Source organism: Ovis aries, chromosome 10 (assembly GCF_016772045.2).
Source record: "Ovis aries strain OAR_USU_Benz2616 breed Rambouillet chromosome 10, ARS-UI_Ramb_v3.0, whole genome shotgun sequence".
In the NCBI taxonomy this organism is placed as follows: domain Eukaryota; kingdom Metazoa; phylum Chordata; class Mammalia; order Artiodactyla; family Bovidae; genus Ovis; species Ovis aries.
Genome location: NC_056063.1, coordinates 21,932,336 through 21,953,983, shown reverse-complemented (window position 1 = coordinate 21,953,983; position 21,648 = coordinate 21,932,336). Strand labels below are relative to the sequence as shown.

General features: G+C 45.5%; 1 protein-coding gene and 1 non-coding gene across 7 annotated transcripts in view; both read right to left on the bottom strand.

Moving 5' to 3' along the window:
- Window positions 1-8,688: 8,688 nt before the first annotated feature.
- The window catches only part of THSD1 (thrombospondin type 1 domain containing 1), a 35,804-nt gene continuing 22,844 nt past the window's right edge, over window positions 8,689-21,648 (bottom strand). For 3 of the 6 annotated variants that reach the window (XM_027973588.3, XM_027973587.3, XM_042254778.2), the window contains one exon: window positions 8,689-18,179. In XM_027973588.3, coding sequence (XP_027829389.2) covers window positions 16,813-18,179 — 1,367 coding nt within the window. In that variant the 3' untranslated portion in view covers window positions 8,689-16,812. The remainder of the gene's footprint in view (window positions 18,180-21,648) is intronic. The other 3 variants (XR_009595214.1, XR_009595213.1, XR_009595212.1) reach the window with 3 other exon arrangements.
- On the bottom strand, window positions 19,716-19,851 carry LOC114116757 (U8 small nucleolar RNA). The gene has a single exon (XR_003590579.1). It is a non-coding gene; the product is annotated as a U8 small nucleolar RNA (small nucleolar RNA).

The window sequence follows — 21,648 nt, the reverse complement described above, 5'->3', positions numbered from 1 at the left end:
TACAAATGAACTTCCCTCGTCCGGCCCTGACCACAGAAACACTTAACCACTGGGAGGGCATGAGCACTGCAAGGACACTGCCTATAAATAACCAATAGGGGTATCCTAGCATGGACTGCGGGTACCACATACACATCTGCCCTCCTCCATCCACTCATTTTCCTCCGAACTCTGATAACATTTCTTGTTTACTGCTGTCTCCTGCCCATTCTGCTTGTCCTTAGGTGCATGTGTCTTGTTGCACTGCTTTACTATCATTTGGTGGGATTTCAGTATGCATTGAAAAGCTATGTTTAGCAAAAAGTCTACAAGATGCTCTATTCTGTTATCACATTTGCTCCTTATACCACCCTTACGAGAAAGGTATTATTGCGGAGAGTGAAAAAGTTGGCTTAAAGCTCAACATTCAGAAAACGAAGATCATGACATCTGGTCCCATCACTTCATGGCAAATAGATGGGGACACAGTGGAAACAGTGCCAGACTTTATTTTGGGGGGGGCTCCAAAATCACTGCAGATGGTGATTGCAGCCATGAAATTAAAAGACGCTTACTCATTGGAAGGAAAGTTACGACCAACCTAGATAGCATATTCAAAAGCAGAGACATGACTTTGCCAACAAAGGTCTGTCTAGTCAAGGCTATGGTTTTCCAGTGGTCATGTATGTGAGAGTTGGACTATGAAGAAAAATGAGCGCTGAAGAATTGATGCTTTTGGAGTGTGGTGTTGAAGAAGACTCTTGAGAGTCCCTTGGACTGCAAGGAGATCCAACCAGTCCATCCTAAAGGAAATCAGTCCTGAATGTTCATTGGAAGGACTGATGCTGAAGCTGAAACTCCAATACTTTGGCCACCTGATGCGAAGAGCTGACTCATTTGAGAAGACTGTGATACAGGGAAAGATAGGAGGCTGAAGGAGAAGGGGACGACAGGGGATGAGATGGTTGGATGGCATCACTGACTCAATCAACATGAGTGTGAGTAAACTCTGGGAGTTGGTGATGGACAGGGAGGCCTGGAGTGCTGCAGTCCATGAGGTCACAAAGAGTCAGACACGACTGAGTGACTGAACTGAACATAAGGAAACCAAGGTACAAGCATGATTACAATTCCTACTCAAGGTCGGATATTAATAATTATAATGGAACAATATTCAAATTAGTCAATCTGGTGACAAAGTCTATGCTCTTTCCTCCCAAAGAAGCATCTCCCAACATGCATGGATGTGATTGCTATACTTCTCTCTCCATATTAATATGCTTTCCCCAAACTTCTGCTAGTATCATGTTTTTCAGAAGTGGATCAACTGTCCACTTGTATCAGAAGCATTTGGATGTGATTATTTCAAATGCGAATTCTGAGTTCCACCCCAGGGCTACTGAACCTCGACCTCAAGGAGGCTGGGGGTGGGGATTTGCATTTTAAGCTATTCTCTAGATGATAATGCCCAGACAATGTTGAGAAGCATTGCTCTAATTAATGCATGCCTCTGCAAAGCAATAACACCCACCATTCCTTTCTGGCCTGAATTCCTTTTGCTGTTGGGATAATGTATTTATATCTTGATAAATCCAAGCTGTTTCACAGTAATATTAGAGAAGACCATGTCAGATAATTGAGGGGAAATATCGAGGAGTAAACATTCCGTCACTTTTTCCAGTATAGAGTATCTAAAAATGCTGCTACCAAAAACTGTAAGTATGTTACAACAGAAAACATAATTTTAAAAGCTAGATGGGGTCCAAAATCACTGCAGATGGTGACTGCAGCCATGAAATTAAAAGACACTTGCTCCTTGGAAGAAAAGCTAGGACCAACCTAGACAGCATATTAAAAAGCAGAGACATTACTTTGCCAACAAAGGTCTGTCTAGTCAAAGCTATGGTTTTTATGTATGGATGTGGGAGTTGGACTATAAAGTTGAGCGCTGAAGAATTGATGCTTTTGAATTGAGAAGACTCTTGAGAGTCCCTTAAACTGCAAGGAGATCCAACCAGTCCATCCTAAAGTCCATCCGATCAGTCTTGATATATTCATTGGAAGGACTGATGCTGAAACCAAAACTCCAATACTTTGGCCACCTGATGTGAAGAACCGACTCACTGGAAAAGACCCTGATGCTGGGAAAGATTGAAGGCAGGAGGAGAAGGGGACGACAGAGGATGAGATGGTTGGATGGCATCACTAACTCCATGGACACGAGTCTGAGCAAACTCCGGGAGTTGGTGATAGACAGTGAGGCCTGGTGAGCTGCAGTCCATGGGGTTGACATGTCCAAGCGACTGCACTAAATTGAGACTGGGATAAAACTAGTAAGAGGACCAGAAAGGACTAGAAAACAAATCCAACGGATAAGCTAATGTTCACACCAATCCTGCTGGCTGGAACATCCCTGGGAGCCAGCAGACACAGTCCGAGGATTGAGCAGCTGGGACTAAGGCTGTACCCCACACAAAGCCAGGCTGAAGGAGGCATCTTAGTGAATGAACTGGTCACGCACCCTGCTAATGTTGGTCGTGAATCTGTTAGGAGAGCGCGTGTGTGTGCTAAGTCACTTCCGTTGTGTCCAACTCCACCAGGCTCCTCTGTGCATGGGATTCTCCAGGCAAGAACTGAAGTGGGTTGCCATGCCCTCCTCCAGGGGATCGTCCCAACCCAGGGATCAAACCCGCGTCTCTATGTCTCCTGCAGTCAGGCAGGCTCCTTATGACTAGCGCCACCGGGGAAGCCCCTAGGAAGGGATTCTGTGAATAACTTTGCTGTGAGTCCTTTCAGGGGTGAGCATCCCTGATTCACCATGCTAGAAGCCACGCATCGGAGAGGCAGATCTAACCCTGGCTAACAGTGAGAGCTCTGGAGGAAATGGCTGGAGTACTAGCTTGATTCCATCATTCTCCCAGTGTGAACTTGGACGAGCTCTTGACCCTCGCTGGGTCTCAGTGTCCTTGTCTGAAAACATGTACCTGACAAGGTTGATGTAAAGATTAAATTATTTAACACATGTAAGTGCCTTTACCAATGTCTCATAAGTAGCAAGCTCCCAACAGATATCAACTGTGTTAGAGTCAAACACTGGTCCCTGCAGCAAATCCCAAGCAGACAAGCCTCTTTGGACTTAACCTTTAAATGTCCAAGTTATACCCATTGAGTTCTAACATTTAGATATAAAAACAGTGGTATTGATCTTTGGTACAAACACTGGCAGGTTATTTCTTTAACATTCTGGAAATCTAAGTATATATAGTATATCACTTTGCAGCTACTTTTCCATAGAAGTGTAACTCTACATGCTAATTTCAAGCATTTCAAGCTAATTTCATTTATTCCAACTTGGCCTAGCACCTCCTTCCTGTCCTCCATTCTTATCTCCAGTCACTGGCCCATTGCTGCCAAACACTGCCTCGGGAGGGTTTCCAGCCCCTCCCAAATTCAAACGTTCCCCAGTACTGCTGCTGCTGGAGTTTTTTTTCCAGCTTTGTTGTTGGTCAGTTGCTCAGTCATGTCCGACTCTTTGCCACCCCATGAACTGCAGCACGCCAAGCTTCCCTGTCCATCACCATCTCCTGGAGTTTGCTCAAACTCATGTCCATTGAGTCAGTACTGACATCCAACCGTCTCACCCTCTGGTGCCCCCTTCTCCTCTTGCCCTCAATCTTTCCCAGCATCAGGGTCTTTTCCAGTGAGATGGCTCTTCACATCAGGTGGCCAAAGTATTGGAGCTTCAGCTTCAGCATCAGTCCTTCCAGTGAATATTCAGGGTTGATTTCCTTTAGGATTAACTACTTTGGTCTCCTTGCAGTCCAACGGACTCTCAAGAGCCTTCTCTAGCACCACAATTCAAAACCGACAATTCTTCGGTGTTCACGTTCTTTACGGTCCAACTCTCACATCCGTACATGACTACTTGCTTAGCTTTTTAAAAAATACTCTCAGAATTTCTGCTTTGCCAAGCTTGTATAACTTCTGCCTACAGTTAATAAGCAGCTGTTTTTATAGTTACCACACCCTTTTAAACTCTAGAAAACAGTCAAAATTCCATGAAAGTAAATTTTGTGCTTTAAGATTGTTTATAAATGGGGGAAAGCCTCCTCTTTCACTTAAGTTGTTTCTTATGGGATGGGTCATAAAACTTAAACTAGGTAATAGAACTTTGGATAGGTCATCCTAGCACCAAAATTATATCCTGTATTCCATCCACTAATCACTTCCTGATGTTATTAGAGGCTGGACAGGAACACCCCAAAATGAAAAGCAGTGTTAGGGATCTGGGATATCTTTTCTCTTCTTCAAAAGCTTCCTTGAGTCTTAAACCAGATTTTAAATATATGAAAATTAAGTTAAAATTACTTATAATGACTTTTCTCTCTTGACTCATGTAAATTTCAAACATTCACTATTCATGACTCTTACCTCTTTAAACATCAGAATCAATTGGTTTTTTTTAAAGGTAGGTCAAACAAGCATCTTTGTCATAACATATTTTTTTTTTTAACGACAGTGAGCGAGGAACCCATAGTAAGTTCCTGCTACCCCTCCTATTTTAGAAGAAGTCTTTCCTGCAATAGCTCAAACTAGAAATTTAAATTTTTTTTCCTGGGACTTCCCTGGTGGTCCAGTGTTTGGGACTTCGCCTTCCAACGCAGGGGGTGCAGATTCCATCCCTTGTCGGGGAGCTAAGACTCCATACGCCTCTCAGCCAAAACAACAAAACAGGAAACAGGAACAATATTGTAACACGTTGAATAAAGACTTCAAAAATGGTCCACATAAAAAAAAAGAAAATCTTAAAAAAATAATAATAATAAAATAATATTTTTTTTCTGTCATGCTAAAATCCAAAGGGGTCACACGACTGATTGAGAACACAGCACAAATGCCTCAGACGAATTGTGTTTTAATAAAGCATGGCTCAAAATAGCCAAAGTCCAACCTCCATAAAATACTGCTCTGCCTGGATGTTCTTGAACAAAGAAATTTCAGTTGGAAAACATTCATTGCAGGGTCTGTGCTCGGAGGTTTGGAGCATCTGGACTCAGCGATGGTTGGACAGAAACAGCTGGTGATCTACTGGGAGCAGGGCTGGGGCTCTTGCACTGCTGATCACGTATAGATTATAAAATTACTCTTCTGCTCTTTAGTCAGCTCAGCCGCTCAGTGGTGTCTCTGTGACCCCATGGACTGCAGCATGCCAGGCTTCCCTGTCCATCACCAACTTTCACTTTTCAGCGTCCCCCAGAATGATGGGAAATCATGTGCTGCCTCAGGGACCTGTGGAAAGAACATGGTATTTCGTCCAGGAGACCGTTCCTGGCCTGGACGATGGTTGTACCGTTGAGCAAATTCTTGTTCTCTGAGCCTTCCACGGCCACACAAATTCAATAAGACAGCATACACCTATGCAGCTACCTATTAATAGAAACACACAATAAGTGCATCTTCATTACTGGGAAAAAAACATGTCTCTGTAGGGTCTTCTGGGAAATCACTCATAACAAGCCCTTCTTTGTAAACTGTTTCCATAGGTTGTAGCAGTCAACAAAGCTCTTAAGAGAAATCAGATAAAGACACAATGCCCATAAGTTCTGAAATCTCGACTAAACTAATGTTGAAGACTAAATTCTAATTTTAGGCCAGTTTGATGCCCAGAGGTCCCTCTCTGGTTTCTGCTTCCTGTAAGCCTGGGTTTCCTGCCTTCAGGAGTCTTGTGCAGTCTGTAAATGAGTGAAGCAAGATCACAGGGAGTATTAGGAACTATGGAAAACTGGACTGTTATCGGCCCCATCAGAAAAAAAAAAAAGATTCTAATTTAAACATTTTGTCCAAAACTCACCTGTAGGCTAAGGCCAAGTCTCAGGCAAGCAGACATTAGCTTTTCAAAAAATTTTTTATTTACTTATGGCTGTACTGGGTCATTGCTGCTGTGCTCAGGCTTTCTCTAGTTGCGGTGAGCAGGGGCTACTCTAGTTGCGATTCACAGGCTTCTCCCTGTGGTGGCTCCTCTTGTTGCGGAGCACGGGGCTCTAGGGTACATGGGCTCAGCAGTTGTGGCACACAGACTCAGCTGTCTTGTGACACATGGGATGTTCTCGGACCAGGGACTGAACCTGTGTCCAGTGCAAATTCTTAGCCCCTGGACCACCAGGGAAGCCCTGCTTTTGTTCTTTAATGGGTATACCTTAACAGGATGAAGTGGGCATTAACTGACATTCAGTCTCGTAGTCATACACAGTGCTTTGCTAAACTTTGAGTACTAAATTCCTAGATGCTTACTCAGGTTTGGCCTTTCTCCTCCTCCATCATCTAGCCAGTATGCTAACACGTCTTGCAGCTGCCAGCAGGAAGACATTATTAAAGGATGTGTGGCCAGCTGGGAGCTCATTCAAGCCTTATCCGGAGGAGTAACTGGACTAATTCAACAGGAATTTGTAGAGCACCTACCCTGAGCAGAACCACACACCACACATGCATCTAGGCAGGTTTCCCTACTTTTCAGCCCCTATTTTACTCCAAGGATTTAGATTTAGCAAGATTAGCAAGTCATGTCATCGGTTTCTTATTCCTTTAAATCAACAGGCACCTTCCAGTTATCAGCAGCAAAATGTTTTGTTGTTGTTATTTATAAGTAGAATCACAGCAAATCTGCTTCTAATCTTGTCATTTCTTTTGTTTTTTAAATATTTATTTTATTTATCTGGCTGCACCAGGTCTTAAGTTGCGGCAGATGAACTTTAGCATACGAAATCTTAGGTGGGGCATGCAGGATCTAGCTCCCTGGCCAGGGATCGAACCCTGGCCCCCTGCATTGGCAGCGCAGAGTCTTAGCCACTGTACCACCAGAGAAATTCCTCATCTTGCCCTTTCTGAGCTTGCTTGAAAGTTGTTCTGAACTCTGCTTAAGTCACCCCAGCCAGTAGAAACGATGCACCAGGCACTCTGCTCAAGCACTGCAAGGCTTTACGCCCTGCTGGAGTTTGTGATCTGACATGACCACCTATGACTCTGGTGAGCACAAAATGGATAAACGGACTTATAAATGCCCTACAAAAGCAGGCAAAATACAGAGAGTTTAGAATGGTAAGATGTATACACTGGTGTCACAATACACCTGTTGGGATGCAATGTAAAATAATGACTATAAAGTTCCAGTGAGCAAGGGCAAAGACCTTGAAATTAGAGTGATTTTTTTACTGGATCTCAGTTTCAGTCTACTGGAGGTAAAAGCCAGATGCAATGAACTGAAGAGGGAGTGGGGCAGGGAGAGAAGAAAAGAGCTGATAAAAGGGGAGAAAATAGCATAGATAACTCCTCCAAGAAGCCCAGTGGGATCAGAGAAGGCATGCGATCCTTAGCACAGGTAGAAGGGACAGCAAAAATGTAAACTGAGAAGGGTTTGGAAGCAGACAGTTAGTAGTTGGAGACCAGGAAGCAGGGCTTCGAGGTTGCACAGCTCCTGAGGACTTGGTTCACGGTGTAGACAGTGGGCGTGTTGTGCCCCAGAGTTGTGAAACTGGGTGTTTCCATCTCACTCTCTCCATTAACTCCATTTTCGCTCTAAATTAAGAAGTAAGAAGAAAAAAAGAAGTAAGAACACCTATTTCCAACAGAGAGCACAGGGATAATCATGATGGTAGTTGCCTGGTTGGGACAAGGTAATAAAGAAATATGATCTCTTTCATGTTTTCCTGGTGGCTCATACGATATCAAATCTGCCTGCCAATGCAGGAGACCTGAGTTTTGATCCCTGGGTCAGGAAGAAGATCCCCTGGAGAAGGGAATGCCTACCCACTCCAGTATTCTTGCTTGGAGAATTCTACGGACAGAGGAACCAGTGGGCTATATTTATAGTCCATGGGGTCGCAAAGGGTCAGACACAACTGAGTGACTAAAACTATACTTTCAAATATGTCAAGTCTATCAAAAGAGTTGATGTCATGGGAGGACATGGGAGTTAATCTTGGGACAAGTCAAATGGTGGCCAAGGGACACCAAGAGCTTGGAAGATGGCTGGACCACACGCCGGGGTCCTTCACTCACAACTTCTCACTCAATAGTATCAACAGTCTAGCAAGAAGAGATGGTTCTTCCTTTATGGATAAGAAACCTGAAGTCCATAGTGGTGAAGTCCACACGCAAGTTCATGCAGTTGGGGAACTTGGCAGAGCCAAGACCCCAGAGACAATGAACCTTCCCCCTTTGAGTGCTTCAAGTGCTGCTTGAGACACAGAGGAATAGTGTGTCCGATCCCTGCCCCCAGCTCTCACATGCTGTTGGGAACAATAGCATATGAATAACCATAAAGCAATGAGATGAATACCAAACTGGTTTATGAGCAAAGTACTGTGGGAACACAGGTTTAGAAATTCTCCCAGGCAGCTGTATACTTGGCAGGGAGGGAGAGTGAGAAAGGGATAAATGATTATAAAATATTGACTTTTTAAAACCCCATGAGTTTATGGAGAGGGAAGGTGGCCATCACCACTTTCATCGAGTGTTTCAGCATCGCTAATTATGGGACACCTGTGCCTCCTGCTGTGATGGGACACAGAACACCCCAACTCCCCAGGAGTCTTCAAATGAATCCAAGCAGGGCTTTAGACATGACTTCCTGGTTACAAGAAAGACAGAGAAAGAGGAACACATTACCGCCGTCAGCAGGCAATCAGACAAATCTACACTTGACAGGACAACTGGCAAAGTCAGCGTCATTTTTTTATGTATGTGGAGGAACAATCCAGGACACAAGAAAATATAATCAAATGCAAAGCAAGAACCTCAACTACATTCTGAGTCAGAAAAAGACTTTTAGGGGACAACTGGGGAAATCTGACATGGACTGGATATTATTTGGAGGAATCATTTTCTTTGTTGTTCAGTTGCTCAGTGTCCGACTCTACAACCTCACAGACTGCAGCACACCAGGCTTCTCTGTCCTTCACCATCTCCCGGAATTTGCTCAAACTCATGTCCATTGAGTCAGTGATGCCATCCAACCATCTCATCCTCTGTCGTCCCCATCTCCTCCTGCCTTCAATCCTTCCCAGCATCAGGGTCTTGTTTTCTTATGTGTGATAATAATATGGGTTTTGTAGAAGAATGTCTTTATTGTTAGTAGATACATTTTAAAGGATCATGTGTCTCCGCAACATATTATTTTTCCTTTTCATTTTCTTTCTTGGTCACACCTTAGAGTTTGTGGGCACTTAGTTCCCCAAGATTAGGGATGGAACCCCTGTACCCTGCAGTAGAAGCGTGGAATCCCAACCACTGGAATTCCAGGGAATTCCATGCAACGTAGTTTTAAATTGTTCAGTAACACACACACACACACACAGGATTGAACTATAGGAAATTATTTATATTCAACTATTTTCTATTACAATTTCATGTGGTCCAACCTAATGAATAGAAGAAATTTCCCAGTTGGAGCAAAAATATGTAAAACATGAAAGTATGGAACAGACACACACACAAGATCAATCCAGGGGGTCCAATAAGAGAGAAATAACAATTCCAGGAAGAACAGAGAAGACTGAGGGGAGAAAGACACCAAAGACACATCACAAAGAAAAATTTCAGAACTAAAGAGACATGCTTTCCATTAAAAAGGGCCTCCTGAGTTTTAATTAGGGGGAATGGAAAAAGCCACATTTCATTTGGAAGATATTAAGGAGGTTTTACAAGAGAGGTCTTAAGAGTTTTTCTGGGACTGGGAAAAATCAACTTCTACAAGAAAGAAGGGGCTTCCCCGGTGGCTCAGTGGTAAATAATCTGCCTGCCAACGCAGAAGACTCATATTCAATCCCTGGGTCAGGAAGATCCCCTGGATTAGGAAATGACAACCCACGGACAGAGGAGCCTGGGAAGTTACAGTCCAAGGAGTTGCAAGAATTGGACAGAATTTAACGACTGAACAAGAAGAAGAAACAAGGTTAACAGTGGTATTTGATTTCTCATTAGCTACACTAGAAGCACAGGTCTAATAGCTTCAGAATTCAGGGGGAACACTGGTTTTCAATCTGGAAAACCCATACCTAGTCAAATTAGTTGTGAGGGCAAAATGGAAGATTTTTTTAGTCGTGCAAATACTCAGAAAGCTTCCTTGCCACAAACCTTTTCTTGAGAAGTTATCTGAGCACCTACTCCATCAGCAGAACAACGTGACCAAGATCGTCTGCTGTTTGAGTAGATGAGCCACCAGTTCATAGTTGAGCCAAGAGAAGGGCTCCAGGAAAGAAAGGGGTTTCATAAGATATAGAATCAAAAGAACTTACACATGCACTACAAGCAGAGGATGTCTGGAAAGAAGAAAAGCAACTAGAATTTCTTTTAAAGACTCTAGACAAAAGTCCCAGTACAAATATCAATCAAGTTAGAAGAGGAAATCAACGGACTTCAAAAAGGAAAAAAAAATTATTCCAAGCAATAGATAGAATGGGAAGAAGGTACAGATGTCCTCTTTCAACAAGAAAACACTAGGAAAAGAAAAAAAAAATTAACCTTGATTTTGAGCACTTGAGAAGCATAGGGTTGTGATATGTTACAGAGCAGGAAACGTACTTCTCGTCTCTGCAATGAATTTATATCATCAACAAATTAGCCATCATGCTGTTTATTGGTTACTGTCAGACTAGACCTGACAGTAGAGGCTACTAGACTCTCACCTGAGGACAAATTTTCTAAGACTTAACTGTGCTCACACACTAGAATGCAAATATCCTCAGCCACAGAAATCTGAGAGTTAGAGCACAGCTTGATGAAAAGTTTGGAGGTGGAAGGATAGGTGGAGAGTCTAGAAGTCAGGAGCTCAAATACCCTCTTCTCATGAAATAGAAAGCCAAGAGATGTTGTCTATATTTAGGAGAAGAAAAAACAAAAGTTCAAGGAAATTAAAGTTGCAAAAGTAAACAACAGAGCTAAAAATAGTGATGTAACAATCATGTGTACAGGGGTGATATGAAGATGAATCTTTATCAACAGGAGTCAGTAAGCAATGTCATAAAATAGCAGCTCCATCATTTTAACACAGTTGGAGAGCTGCAGCATTGGTGCCCTTGCAAAGTGGAACTGAGGCTTCGGAATTAAAAGGAACCATTGCTTCCTGTTGTAAATTTTCCTGTACTATTTGTCTTTTTAAAAACTCTGACCAGACCAAACCAAACATAATAATCATATCTTACAGGGTTATGGGGACAGTCAGGGATAATCTATTATGAAAGCCTGGAACTTTAATCAGGGCCATCTTGTAACTGTTAGGAGTGGGATTTTCTCCTAGTGTTATTATTGGATGTCCAACCTCCCTCATCCTACATTTGTTCCTTCCCTGGGGATCCCAGATGGCTCCACTGCCCAGCTGCCCTGTCAAGCCTACTGTTTCTGCAGCACTCCAGCTTTGAGAATGGTCTCTCACTTCCCACCTCTACTCTGATGCCACCTCCGCTGCTGGAGTGAGTGAGTTCCCATCCTGTGCTTACAGCTCCTGCCACTTGTCTCCCTCAACTGTTGCCAACGCACATCAAGCTGTGTCTTACTATTACACATTGACTGATATAAATTTATCTGTTCAAATGCATGCACTTGAAAACTTAACTTTAGCGTACATTTTGTTTAGTTGCTAAGTCATGTCCGACTCTCTGCGATCCTATGTACTGTAGCCCTCCAGGCTCCTCCGTCCATGGGATCCTCCCAGCCAGAATACTGGAATGGATTGCCATTTCCTCCTCCACACCATCATATAAATACTCAATTAAAAGTAGAGCTAATAATATACAACACTTCATAGCAGTTTTTGCTGTTTCTGAACTTTACCCCAAAGGACTGCTTTAAAAGAATCTCTCCTTTCAAATAAAGCAATATAAGCTCACTATCATTTGAAAAAAACATAATTGCTTCATTCCTCTTCATCAGCTTGGGATACAAGCAGACGTCCTGTTTTGTTAAAATTAGATGACTCGGAGTCCCTACACCACTTTTACAGAAGAGGTCATTCTTTCCTCTTTGAATCCTGTGTCCTGAAATGATTCCCATCCCCCTTTGGATTCTTACAGCTCCTCTTCCTGAGATGTCATGCTGGCCAGAAATTTAGAAGCCATGCTTTCCTCTTCACTCTTCAGATTTGCTCAACACTAGGTCCTTGGGTAAATTAAGTACTTCACCCAGGTCACACAGCTTTTGGTGGGTGGGCTTTAGGAGCCAAAATCTAGTGTTTAGGTTGGTTCCAAAACATGCTGTTCTTATGCTTCTGGGGAGGCGTCATGGGGGCGCCATGGAGAATCTGGGTAGAATCAAGCGTTCCCCAGTTCCCCTTCCCTCCCCAAGAACCTTCTTCCCTTGGCATCACTGCTGTCATACAGCTGTGTGTGTGTGTATGCTCAGTTGTGTCAACTCTTTGCCACCCATCAAGCTCCTCTTGTCCATGGAAATTATCTAAGCAAGAATACTGGAGTGAGTTACCATTTCCTCTTCCAGGGCATTTTCCTGACCTAGGGAATTGAACCTGTGTCTCCTGCATTGGCAGGCATATTGTTTACCACTGAGCCACCTGGGAAGTCCTATCATACAGCTACTAAGTGTCAAAAGCAAGACAGTGCATTTTTATGTGAAACTATTACCTTTTTTTAAATTTTGCTATTTCAAAGTTTTATTAATGAAATTCCCAAGTATCCAGAAAAGCTGGAAAAAAAATAGTACAATAATACAGACATCCACCAGGAGACTTCAACAACTGTAAACATTTGCTGCGCTTGTTTCATTCATCTACTGATCTAGCTGTTGAGCTCGAGTTCCTTTCCCAAGGGTTCCTTCTCATTTTGACTCTTCCTTTTCACAGCATCATGTTTTTGTTTAACAGATGTAACGTCATTTCACATCTCTTTAGTGATAAGTAATTCATTTTGTAGGGTTTTTATTTGATTCTTCTCATATTCCCTGAATTATACATTTCTTCTGGGGTCAGTTTTTCTCTTTTTAAAGACCTTTCTTTGCCATACTGTTCTCAAATGTTTCATGAATCCAGTAGTTGTCAGGCTCTTCTTATGAATGAGCGAGGAGAAAAGCCGACTAGGACACCAAGTACATGTGCAGGACGTGCTGAGCGGCAGGCTTCAGCTGAGGGTGAACAGTCTGAGATCTGAGTGCTGAGGCTTCTCAAATGCTGGAATGAGATGGCTTTGTGCCAGGTTACCAATGACAACTACTGCTGTTCAAGTTTCCTTGGAAACAGGCTTTGCTGTCTTTATAAAACTCCTCTCTGGTCATTGGTTGGTTGGTTGGTTTTGGTTTGGTCTGTGGTTGAACATCCAGTTGCTGGGAGCTCTTGGCACCAGTGCTGAAGAGTAGGAATGGAGGATGACCGTTTCGTACAGAGATCTTCACTATTCTTCCATCTTCTCTTCACTCCAATGACTTTTCTGAGTCCCCAACCTCAGTGAAGGGCTAGCACAGAGGTAGGGCCCCCATCTTCTGGAAGACCCTCTAAACACATCCTGGGCTAGAGCTTCTTCCATTTCGTGTTCTTCCATGAACTTTGTTCTCTAGAAATCCATGGAAATCACTTCATCTCTTATTCTCTCAACTGCTTTTGGTATTATATGTTTTATATTCGAATCCTAGGAGGGTGAGGAAATAAATATATATGCTGAAGTCCTCATCTTGAACCAGGAATGAACATTTCCATTTTACAGAGGCTCATGTGATTAAGTGACTTACCTAAGATCACACAGCTAGAAAGGGAGGGGCCAGAATTAAACCTGTGTGCTTTTGACTATGCCAAATACTTCTTTTTGTACAAATTATGACTCAGCTGGTATGACCTGGAGAAACAAGCCCTTACATAATATGATATGTTTAAAATACACTGTCATCTGTGTATAAAAATGACTCATAAACTTCCCAGACTAAAAATTGTACAATTTTTACAAGTTATGTATCTAGAATAAAATTTAAAAAAAATCATAAAAGTAGTAAAACAGCAGTTTGATATTTTTTGGGTCAGGTTGGAGTGGAACAGACCTTGAGGAGAGAAAATTGGGAGGAAGCATAGGTCATCATTTGGGCAGTAGTGGCAAGGGCTTGGCACACTGAGTGTTCTTGGTTCTATGAAATAAATCCCCTTTAGAAGTCACATCTGGACAGCAACTGACCAAACGAGATGGTGTGGACTCCAGGCAGTGGGGTGAGAAGAAGACTTGCTAGGAAGACAGGGCACCCTGTCCATGTGGAAGCCACTCTCTCATATACACTCAATACTTCCTTACTTGCACAGACACTGCAAAATGCTCTACAGATGCCCTCATCTCTTTGCTAAAGCATTATCTGGAAAAGTTAAGGATTTCTTCATTTGGGGATGCTTCCAGAAATTAAAAAACCCACATCTCACAGGAACCCATCCCATTCAGAATGGTTTAAGATTTAAAGTGTCTTAAGAATTGTCCCAATTCAACCACAAATACAGTTTGAGGGCTTTTGAATAGCTGGTCATTTATTCAACAAATCTTTATGGAGCTCCTACTCTACGGCAGCCACTGGGGCTAGGACCCAGGGACATTGTGGTGAGGAATAGGAGATTATTTCTAAGGAAGTTAACCACTTCTCCATCGAAGACAGTGCTGAAACATCCACTTTTCTCTTTTTCAGACAGAGGCCAAATTAGCTTAATTCTGAAACGTAGAGACTGACCCACAGAAAACTGGGCTAGGTGGTAGGTGAATATATTACATGTCGTTATCAACTCCCTGTGACATTAACACACTGTGACATTAATTTAGATGCATGATATACAGGGGAAAGACATAAGTTAACAGAAAATCTTTCCGTTCACAGTGTTTTTCTCTAATTTTCACCTTCCCCATAGCTGCTTTTACCTCAGTCAGATGAAAACAATTTTTTGGAAATCCATCGTGAAGTCCAGAAGAAGCAAGCACACCCTCTGTTAAAGGTTGGCACATAATCCTGTGAGCTCGGAAAGAGAACAGAGCTTTCCAGTAGGACAAACAAAGAAAAGGGAGGTTAAGAAGTCTGATTTCCTCCTCTTCCCATCAGCTGTCAGATACCACTGAATAATCGATTTCTCTTGTTCCTGAAAAGTAGATAGCTATTATTAAAGCATTTCCAAAAGGAAATATATTTTGGTTTTCATTAATAATAGAACAAATGAAGTGGTACTGTGACAAAATAAACTTTTTAAGGTACACTAATTGCATTTGTGATTTTTCCTTTTCCCCATCTAACTGCACTCTCTCCAATGGTCCCTGAAACCTAGCCAGCAGGCTGACAGCCTGATAAACTCTAAAAGGAAGAAGGAAAACAGAGTCTAAAAGGCAGGGTGGGTGCGGCAGCTAACAAAGGTCAAGATGAACAAAGAAGAAAGTGCAGTCACTCAAGTGTGTGCAGATAAGGCGTCAAGTTCAAGGTCTGAGAGGAAGTACAGCAGATTGCAGTGGCCACATGGCACCTGATGACAGGCCTTCAGGGATGGAGCCCAACCTCTAGTTTCTTCTCAAACAGGAGGGAAGGGGGCAAGCACAGCATTTAAAAGAATGACACACTCCGAGGACTGGACATAAACTGATTAGAACCAAATAGGTCCAAGACGGCAGACGAGTCCAGTTCCACTAGACTTTGAGCCTCAGTGTATGCTCATTGTAACACATCAGCATGCTAAATGCCACACTCACAGGCATCATGACAGTTCCAAGGCTGATCATAAAGATCAAAAAGTGGGTGGTGGCCCAATTTCTGGAAATCCCCACCTCTTTCCAAAATAGCTGGAAAACTCCTTCCACTTCTTAGCTTATGAAATTACCCACCCCTATAAAAACTATCTTTCCAGGTGGCACTAGTGGTAAAGAACCTGTCTGCCAGTGCAAGAGACACAAAAGACATGGGTTCGATCCCTGGGTTGGGAAGATCCTCTGGAGTAGGAAAAGGCAACCCACTCCAGCCTTTTTGCCTGCCAAGTTCTATGGACAGAGGAGCCTGGCAGCTACAGTCTATGGGGTGACAAAGAGTCAAACATGACTGAGTGACAACATGTGTGCTAAGTTGCTCAGTTGTGTCCAACTCTGCAACCCTATGGACAGCAGCCCGCCAGGCTCCTCTGTCCATGGGATTCTCCAGGAGTGGGTAGCCATTGCCTTCTCCAGGGGATCTTCCCAATCCAGGGATTGAACCCGGGTCTCCATAATTGCAGGCAGAATCTTTATAGTCTGAGCCACCAGGGAGGCTCAGACATCACCCAATTCTCACCTGAAAGCTATTCTGGAATATCTATGGTATCATTATTTCTAGGTAGCCTAGAAATAGTCATCAATGACAATCAGCCAAATATGAAACCTATTCAATACCGCCTGTGCAGGAGTCAAATTCTGAAATGTTTCTAACTTAATAAATTACAATTCACAGTTGTGTTAGCGAGCTTACTTTGTTCCAGCACTTCTTACAGTTGAAACGCTCAGATGTGTTTCCAGTTGGAAGCTGCCAACGAAGTGTTCGTAGCATTTCACACTCACATGCTGTATCTTGTCATTTTTCATGCTCACATGAGAGACCGAGCCCTATTTTGCTCTTGTTTAAATTTTATTATCATAGTTAGTAGTGATAAGCTGACAGAAACAGGCTAAGGAAGGGAAGAAGTTTGAGATAACTTCTTATAAACTGAAACACACGTGCACACTTGTGAGTTACCACCTGGCCCACATCCTGCCCTGCTGTACTGAAGAGTCCACACTAAAAAGAGTCCACAGAACATTGTAAGCAGCCGATTCCTGGATCTGGGCCCAGGACCCCGCTGTGTGAAGTCTCGGGGGTGAGGTTGGTCTAGATAACCAGCTTCTCCACACTCAGCGTACTTGTGGTTTCATCCTCTTCATTTGACCCAAAGTATCCCGGGAGATCCAGCATCCGCTGCTCTGCCTCGGTGAGGCCGAAGGATGTATTGTCGTAGAAGGCGAACTCCGGGTGGGCGGGGAAGCTCTGACACTTGTCTTTTCTGCCCTGAGAAGGGCTCAGAGGGCTGACCCTCTGGTAACCATCTTTGGGCGCCGGGGGGGAAGGCTGCTTCCTTGAGACACTCCTGTGACTGGGGGACGGCCCCCTCCGAGCCCGGGGAGGCTCCGGTCTCTCACCTGCCCCCACGAATCCGGCCTGGCGATCCCCCAGGTCCGGTTTCCTTGGGGGCGGTCCCAGGGAGTGGGGTTTGGGGAGAGGGCTTAAGGGACCACTGGCCCCCGCGGCCCCTGGGCCGTGGTCCCGCTTCTCCGGGAACAGCGCAGCGCCTCGACTCGGAGGCCGGCCTCGTTCTCCGGCCTGGTCCCAGGTCCAGGCCCTGGGGCCGTGGGCGGGGGTCGGCCGAGGGGTCAGGGTGGACAGGCTCCTCTCCCGGAACGGCCGGGCCTGCCTGGCCTCGTGGAAGCTCGCCGTCCTGCGAAAGTGGGACCCCCGGGAGTGGCTCCTCACCTGCGACTTGCGGAGGAGGGTCTGGCTGGGGCTGACCGCGCAGCTGGCCGCCGAGAGTGGATGGTCCAGCCGGGAGGGGGGCCTGTCTCCGGCGCCCACTGCAGGGGGCTGCTCCAGGAACGGGGATTTGATCCGGAACTTGCCGGCCGTGGCTTCCTCGGGGCTCTCGGGCCCTCCAGGGGATGCTGCTGCTGCGGCGGCAGCGGCGGCAGCATCGATGGCCGTGTCCGTCAGGGGGCTCTGGGACACGTGGTACACCTTGGTGGTCTCCGTCAGGCCTTTCTTCTTCATCTCCTTTAGCTGCTGCTGGGCCAGGCGGTAGCTGAACAAGGGCGGGATGATCTTCTGGGCGTTGGCCTGGAAGCTCTCGCTCCCCGAGGCTTCGTCATCGGGGGGCGCTGGCACGCTCCGCCGGTAGGTCAGCGGGATGCCCGGGTCCCCGGGGCTCCCCGCCGGCCCGTCACCCACATCCGAGAAGCTGCCGCGCGGCTCGCTCAGCTCACAGATGTTCTCCTCGTCGGAGTTCTTCCGGCAGCCCGGCCCGTGCAGCGAGTTGTGGCGGGCGGGCGTGCTGCACTTGGGGGCGCGGCCCAGCTTCCGCCAGAGCGTGATGAGCACGGTGGCCACGATGATGAACAGGCACAGGGATATGCCGGTGACCGTCACGACGTTGTTGGACTTCATGGGAGCCTGGGGCTGGAGAGGAGATGGGCTGGATGGTTGGAAAGCTACCAAAAAAAAAAAAAAGGACAAATGCATCCTCTGGTATCTTTCTCTCTGCATGGGTCTAAGGTCTCTGGGTGACTGGCTCTAATTATCTGGCACTTAAAGAAAGAAGTGAAATAAGCAAGGACTAGGACTTCTGGTCATACGTATTTCTACAGACAACTTAAGTCAAACTGAAAAACACAGACCCGTAGAAAGAAGTGCGGTGCCCAGATGGGCCACAGTCAGGGTGACTCCTGGCCACACTCAGCGTCTGCTGACACTTGAGCCCAAATTTCTACATAGAAGCCTCAGGAGGAGTCTTTCAAGGTAAAAAATCAAGGTTTTTCACTTAAGGTAAGGTAAATATGGGCTTCCCCGGTGGCTCAGTGGTAAAGAATCTGTGTGCAATGCAGGAGACTTAGGAGATGTGGGTTCAATCCCTGAGCGGGGAAGATCCCCTGGAGGAGGAAACGGCAAGCCACTCCAGTATTCTTGCCTGAAAAACTCCTTGGACAGAGGAGCCTGGCGGGCTATAGTCCAAAGGGTTGCAGAGAGTTGGACACCAGTGAGCACTGGGCTGCTGCTGCTGCTGCTAAGTCACTTCAGTCGTGTCCGACTCTGTGCGACCCCAGAGACGGCAGCCCAGCAGGCTCCCCCATCCCTGGGATTCTCCAGGCAAGAACACTGGAGTGGATTGCCATTGCCTTCTCTGCAACTGAGCACTGCTACTGCTAAGTCACTTCAGTCGTGTCCGACTCTGTGTGACCCCACAGACGGCAGCCCACTAGGCTCCACTGTCCCTGGGATTCTCCAGGCAAGAACACTGGAGTGGGTTGCCATTTCCTTCTCCAATGCATTAAAGTGAAAAGGGAAAGTGAAGTCGCTCAGTCGTGTCCGACTCTTCGCGAACCAATGGACTGCAGCCTACCAGGCTCCTCCGTCCATGGGATTTTCCAGGCAAGAGTACTGAGTGGGGTGCCATTGCCTTCTCCGAAACATGGGAAGAGTTAAATGTACCTTTGAGATGAATGTTGGAAAATTTCCAGTAACACTTGAAATGCAAAGTAATTTAGACAGGTTGCAGCTACATGCGCACATCTCAAGAGAAACTGATAGGTGAAAATAGGTCTTTTGGCAATATACTACAACTCAATTTTTCTCTCCCATGTCCAGGAACTGTCTTTCCTAGGTACTGGAGCCTCTGTTTTCCCACTTCTGCTTTCTCAGCTCTCTTATCTCCTCACTGCCTTCCACGTGGTGCTGATTTTCCTCCTTCTTCCCTGGTCTCTCAATCTGGTGTGTCCCACAGTCATCAAAATGTTTCACCAAGACTCAGACACCACCTGGGACCTCAGCCTGTACTGCCACTAAAGTACTCAGGAACCTGAGCCCACCCAGTTCCACCCGGCAGGACCTCTCTTTCAACTCTTAGGCCACTGTCCATCATTTAAACCCTTCCAATCACCTGTCCCCTCTCTCTTATGTGGTGTGCTGTGATTCATGGGGTCACAAAGAGTCAGACACAAATGAGCAACTGAACTGAACTGAATTAATGTATGCATAAGGAGCAATCAGGGTCTTGCAAGTCATGATCACGTAGAGCCATTAACCACGAATCATGCAAGCTCCAATCACCACATTCTATTCTGCCCTCCAAAAGGGGGAACAGGTAAGGATTAGCCTACCAGATGATTTTTTAAATTTACTTTTAATTGGAGGGTAATTGCTTCACAGCCACAACGCTGTGCTGGTTTCGTCTGGTGTCTTTCTCCCCCAGTCGTACCCCCAGCTGTGTGAGTCATCTCCTGGACCCATCCCCAATGCTTCCCTCCCCTTTCCACTGCACCCTATGAGACACCTATAGGCAAAGACCTCACCATCCAGAAACTTTCCACAAAACACTGTTTGTCTACTTGCCTGACCTGAGGATGGGCCCTCCCGCAGGGCAGAGCCTCCTCCACCCACTCTTGGGTGGGAGCTTTATTAGAAGCAGAGCCAGCGGCAGGGCGTGTCCCTCAGCCTCCTCATCCCTGGCTGCCATCTCAACCAACCCTTTCACCTCCGTGTATAAGTTCTACTCTTCTGATGCCCGTGTCCATCTGCCTAGACACTCCCCTACCCCTCCCTCAACTCTTGTCATCTCCCCACTTCCAGGCACTCATCAGTCAGAGGTACCCGGGTCCAGTCTCCCTCACCATCCCCAGAGCTGGGACCCATCCATGCAGTTGCCAGCAACAGAATCCTAACTTTCACCTGGGATGCTCCCCTCTCCATGCTTGCCACATCCAGAGTTGCTAAATCCTCTCCTCCGCATCCCACTGCCTTGGGTCACTGACAAACTCTTTTAATAGGCCTCCCTGTAGCCATTCCTGCCCCTTCTGATTTCTACTCCACACTGCAGCAGAAAAAGCCCTCTACAGCACAGGTCCAATCTTTCAGGGGCACTTAGGATCTGGCTTGTCCAGCCTCATTGTGTGTGTGTGTGTATTTTGCAACGCTGTGCAGCCTGCAACATCTTAGTTCCCTGACCAGGGATTGAACCCAGGCCCTTGGCAGTGAAAACACCGAGTCCTAATCACTGGACTGCCAGGGAATCCCCCTGTCCAGCCTCATTTTTATCCCTCTTTCCTGACACTGTCCTGCAGCCACATCAAACTGTTGTCTGTTCTCTGGGTTTCTTAAGGTGCCCATCATTTGCCGAACTTTCATCCATTGCTCCCTTTCCTAAAACTCCCTTTCTCACCTCGTACACCAGGTGACACTTATTCAGCTTTCAAACTTCAGCTCCCATATCACTTCTTCCAAGAACAGAGGTGTTCCCAGCCTGGGTTGTCACCAAGTATCCACAGCAAGCTGTGGATATCTTCTATTGTACTGGACGCTACACCTGCTTCTGTGTCTGCTAAGTTACTATATCATCCGCCTCTTCCAGAGAGACATGGCTTACCTATATATTTCCAACTCTAGTCAATAACTGGCACAGAGCTGGTACTCAATCAATGTTAACATTCAGTAATTGATTCATTATTTTAAAGGTAGTAACAAAATGTTCAACATCCCATCTGATGGAATGTGGGTACATGGCAACTGAATCCACCCACTGCTGCGGTGAACAAGAAGGGCCAAATTAATGTAGAACTTCACTCAGACCTTGGCATAAAAACATCCTTTCAAAACCAAACAGAACTCTAGACTTTGAAACAAGTGAAAATAGTCACATGATGAAAGATTTGTTTCCTGGCTGATCATGTCTTCGTCTGCAGCGGCTGCCCCATCAGTGGCAAACGTACATGACAGACCTCTTAGCTGTCACCTTGGATTCTGGTTGGAATCCTTCAAAACCACAGCTGGAAAAAAGCCCCAGAGGTGCTGACCTCACCCATCTCTGCCTCATCTCATCTTTCCCTGAAGTGAAGGAGAGCTTCCTGATGCTAAGCAGCCTGCAAACAGGTCTTTACACTTCCAAGGAGTGGAAAACAGCCTAAACCG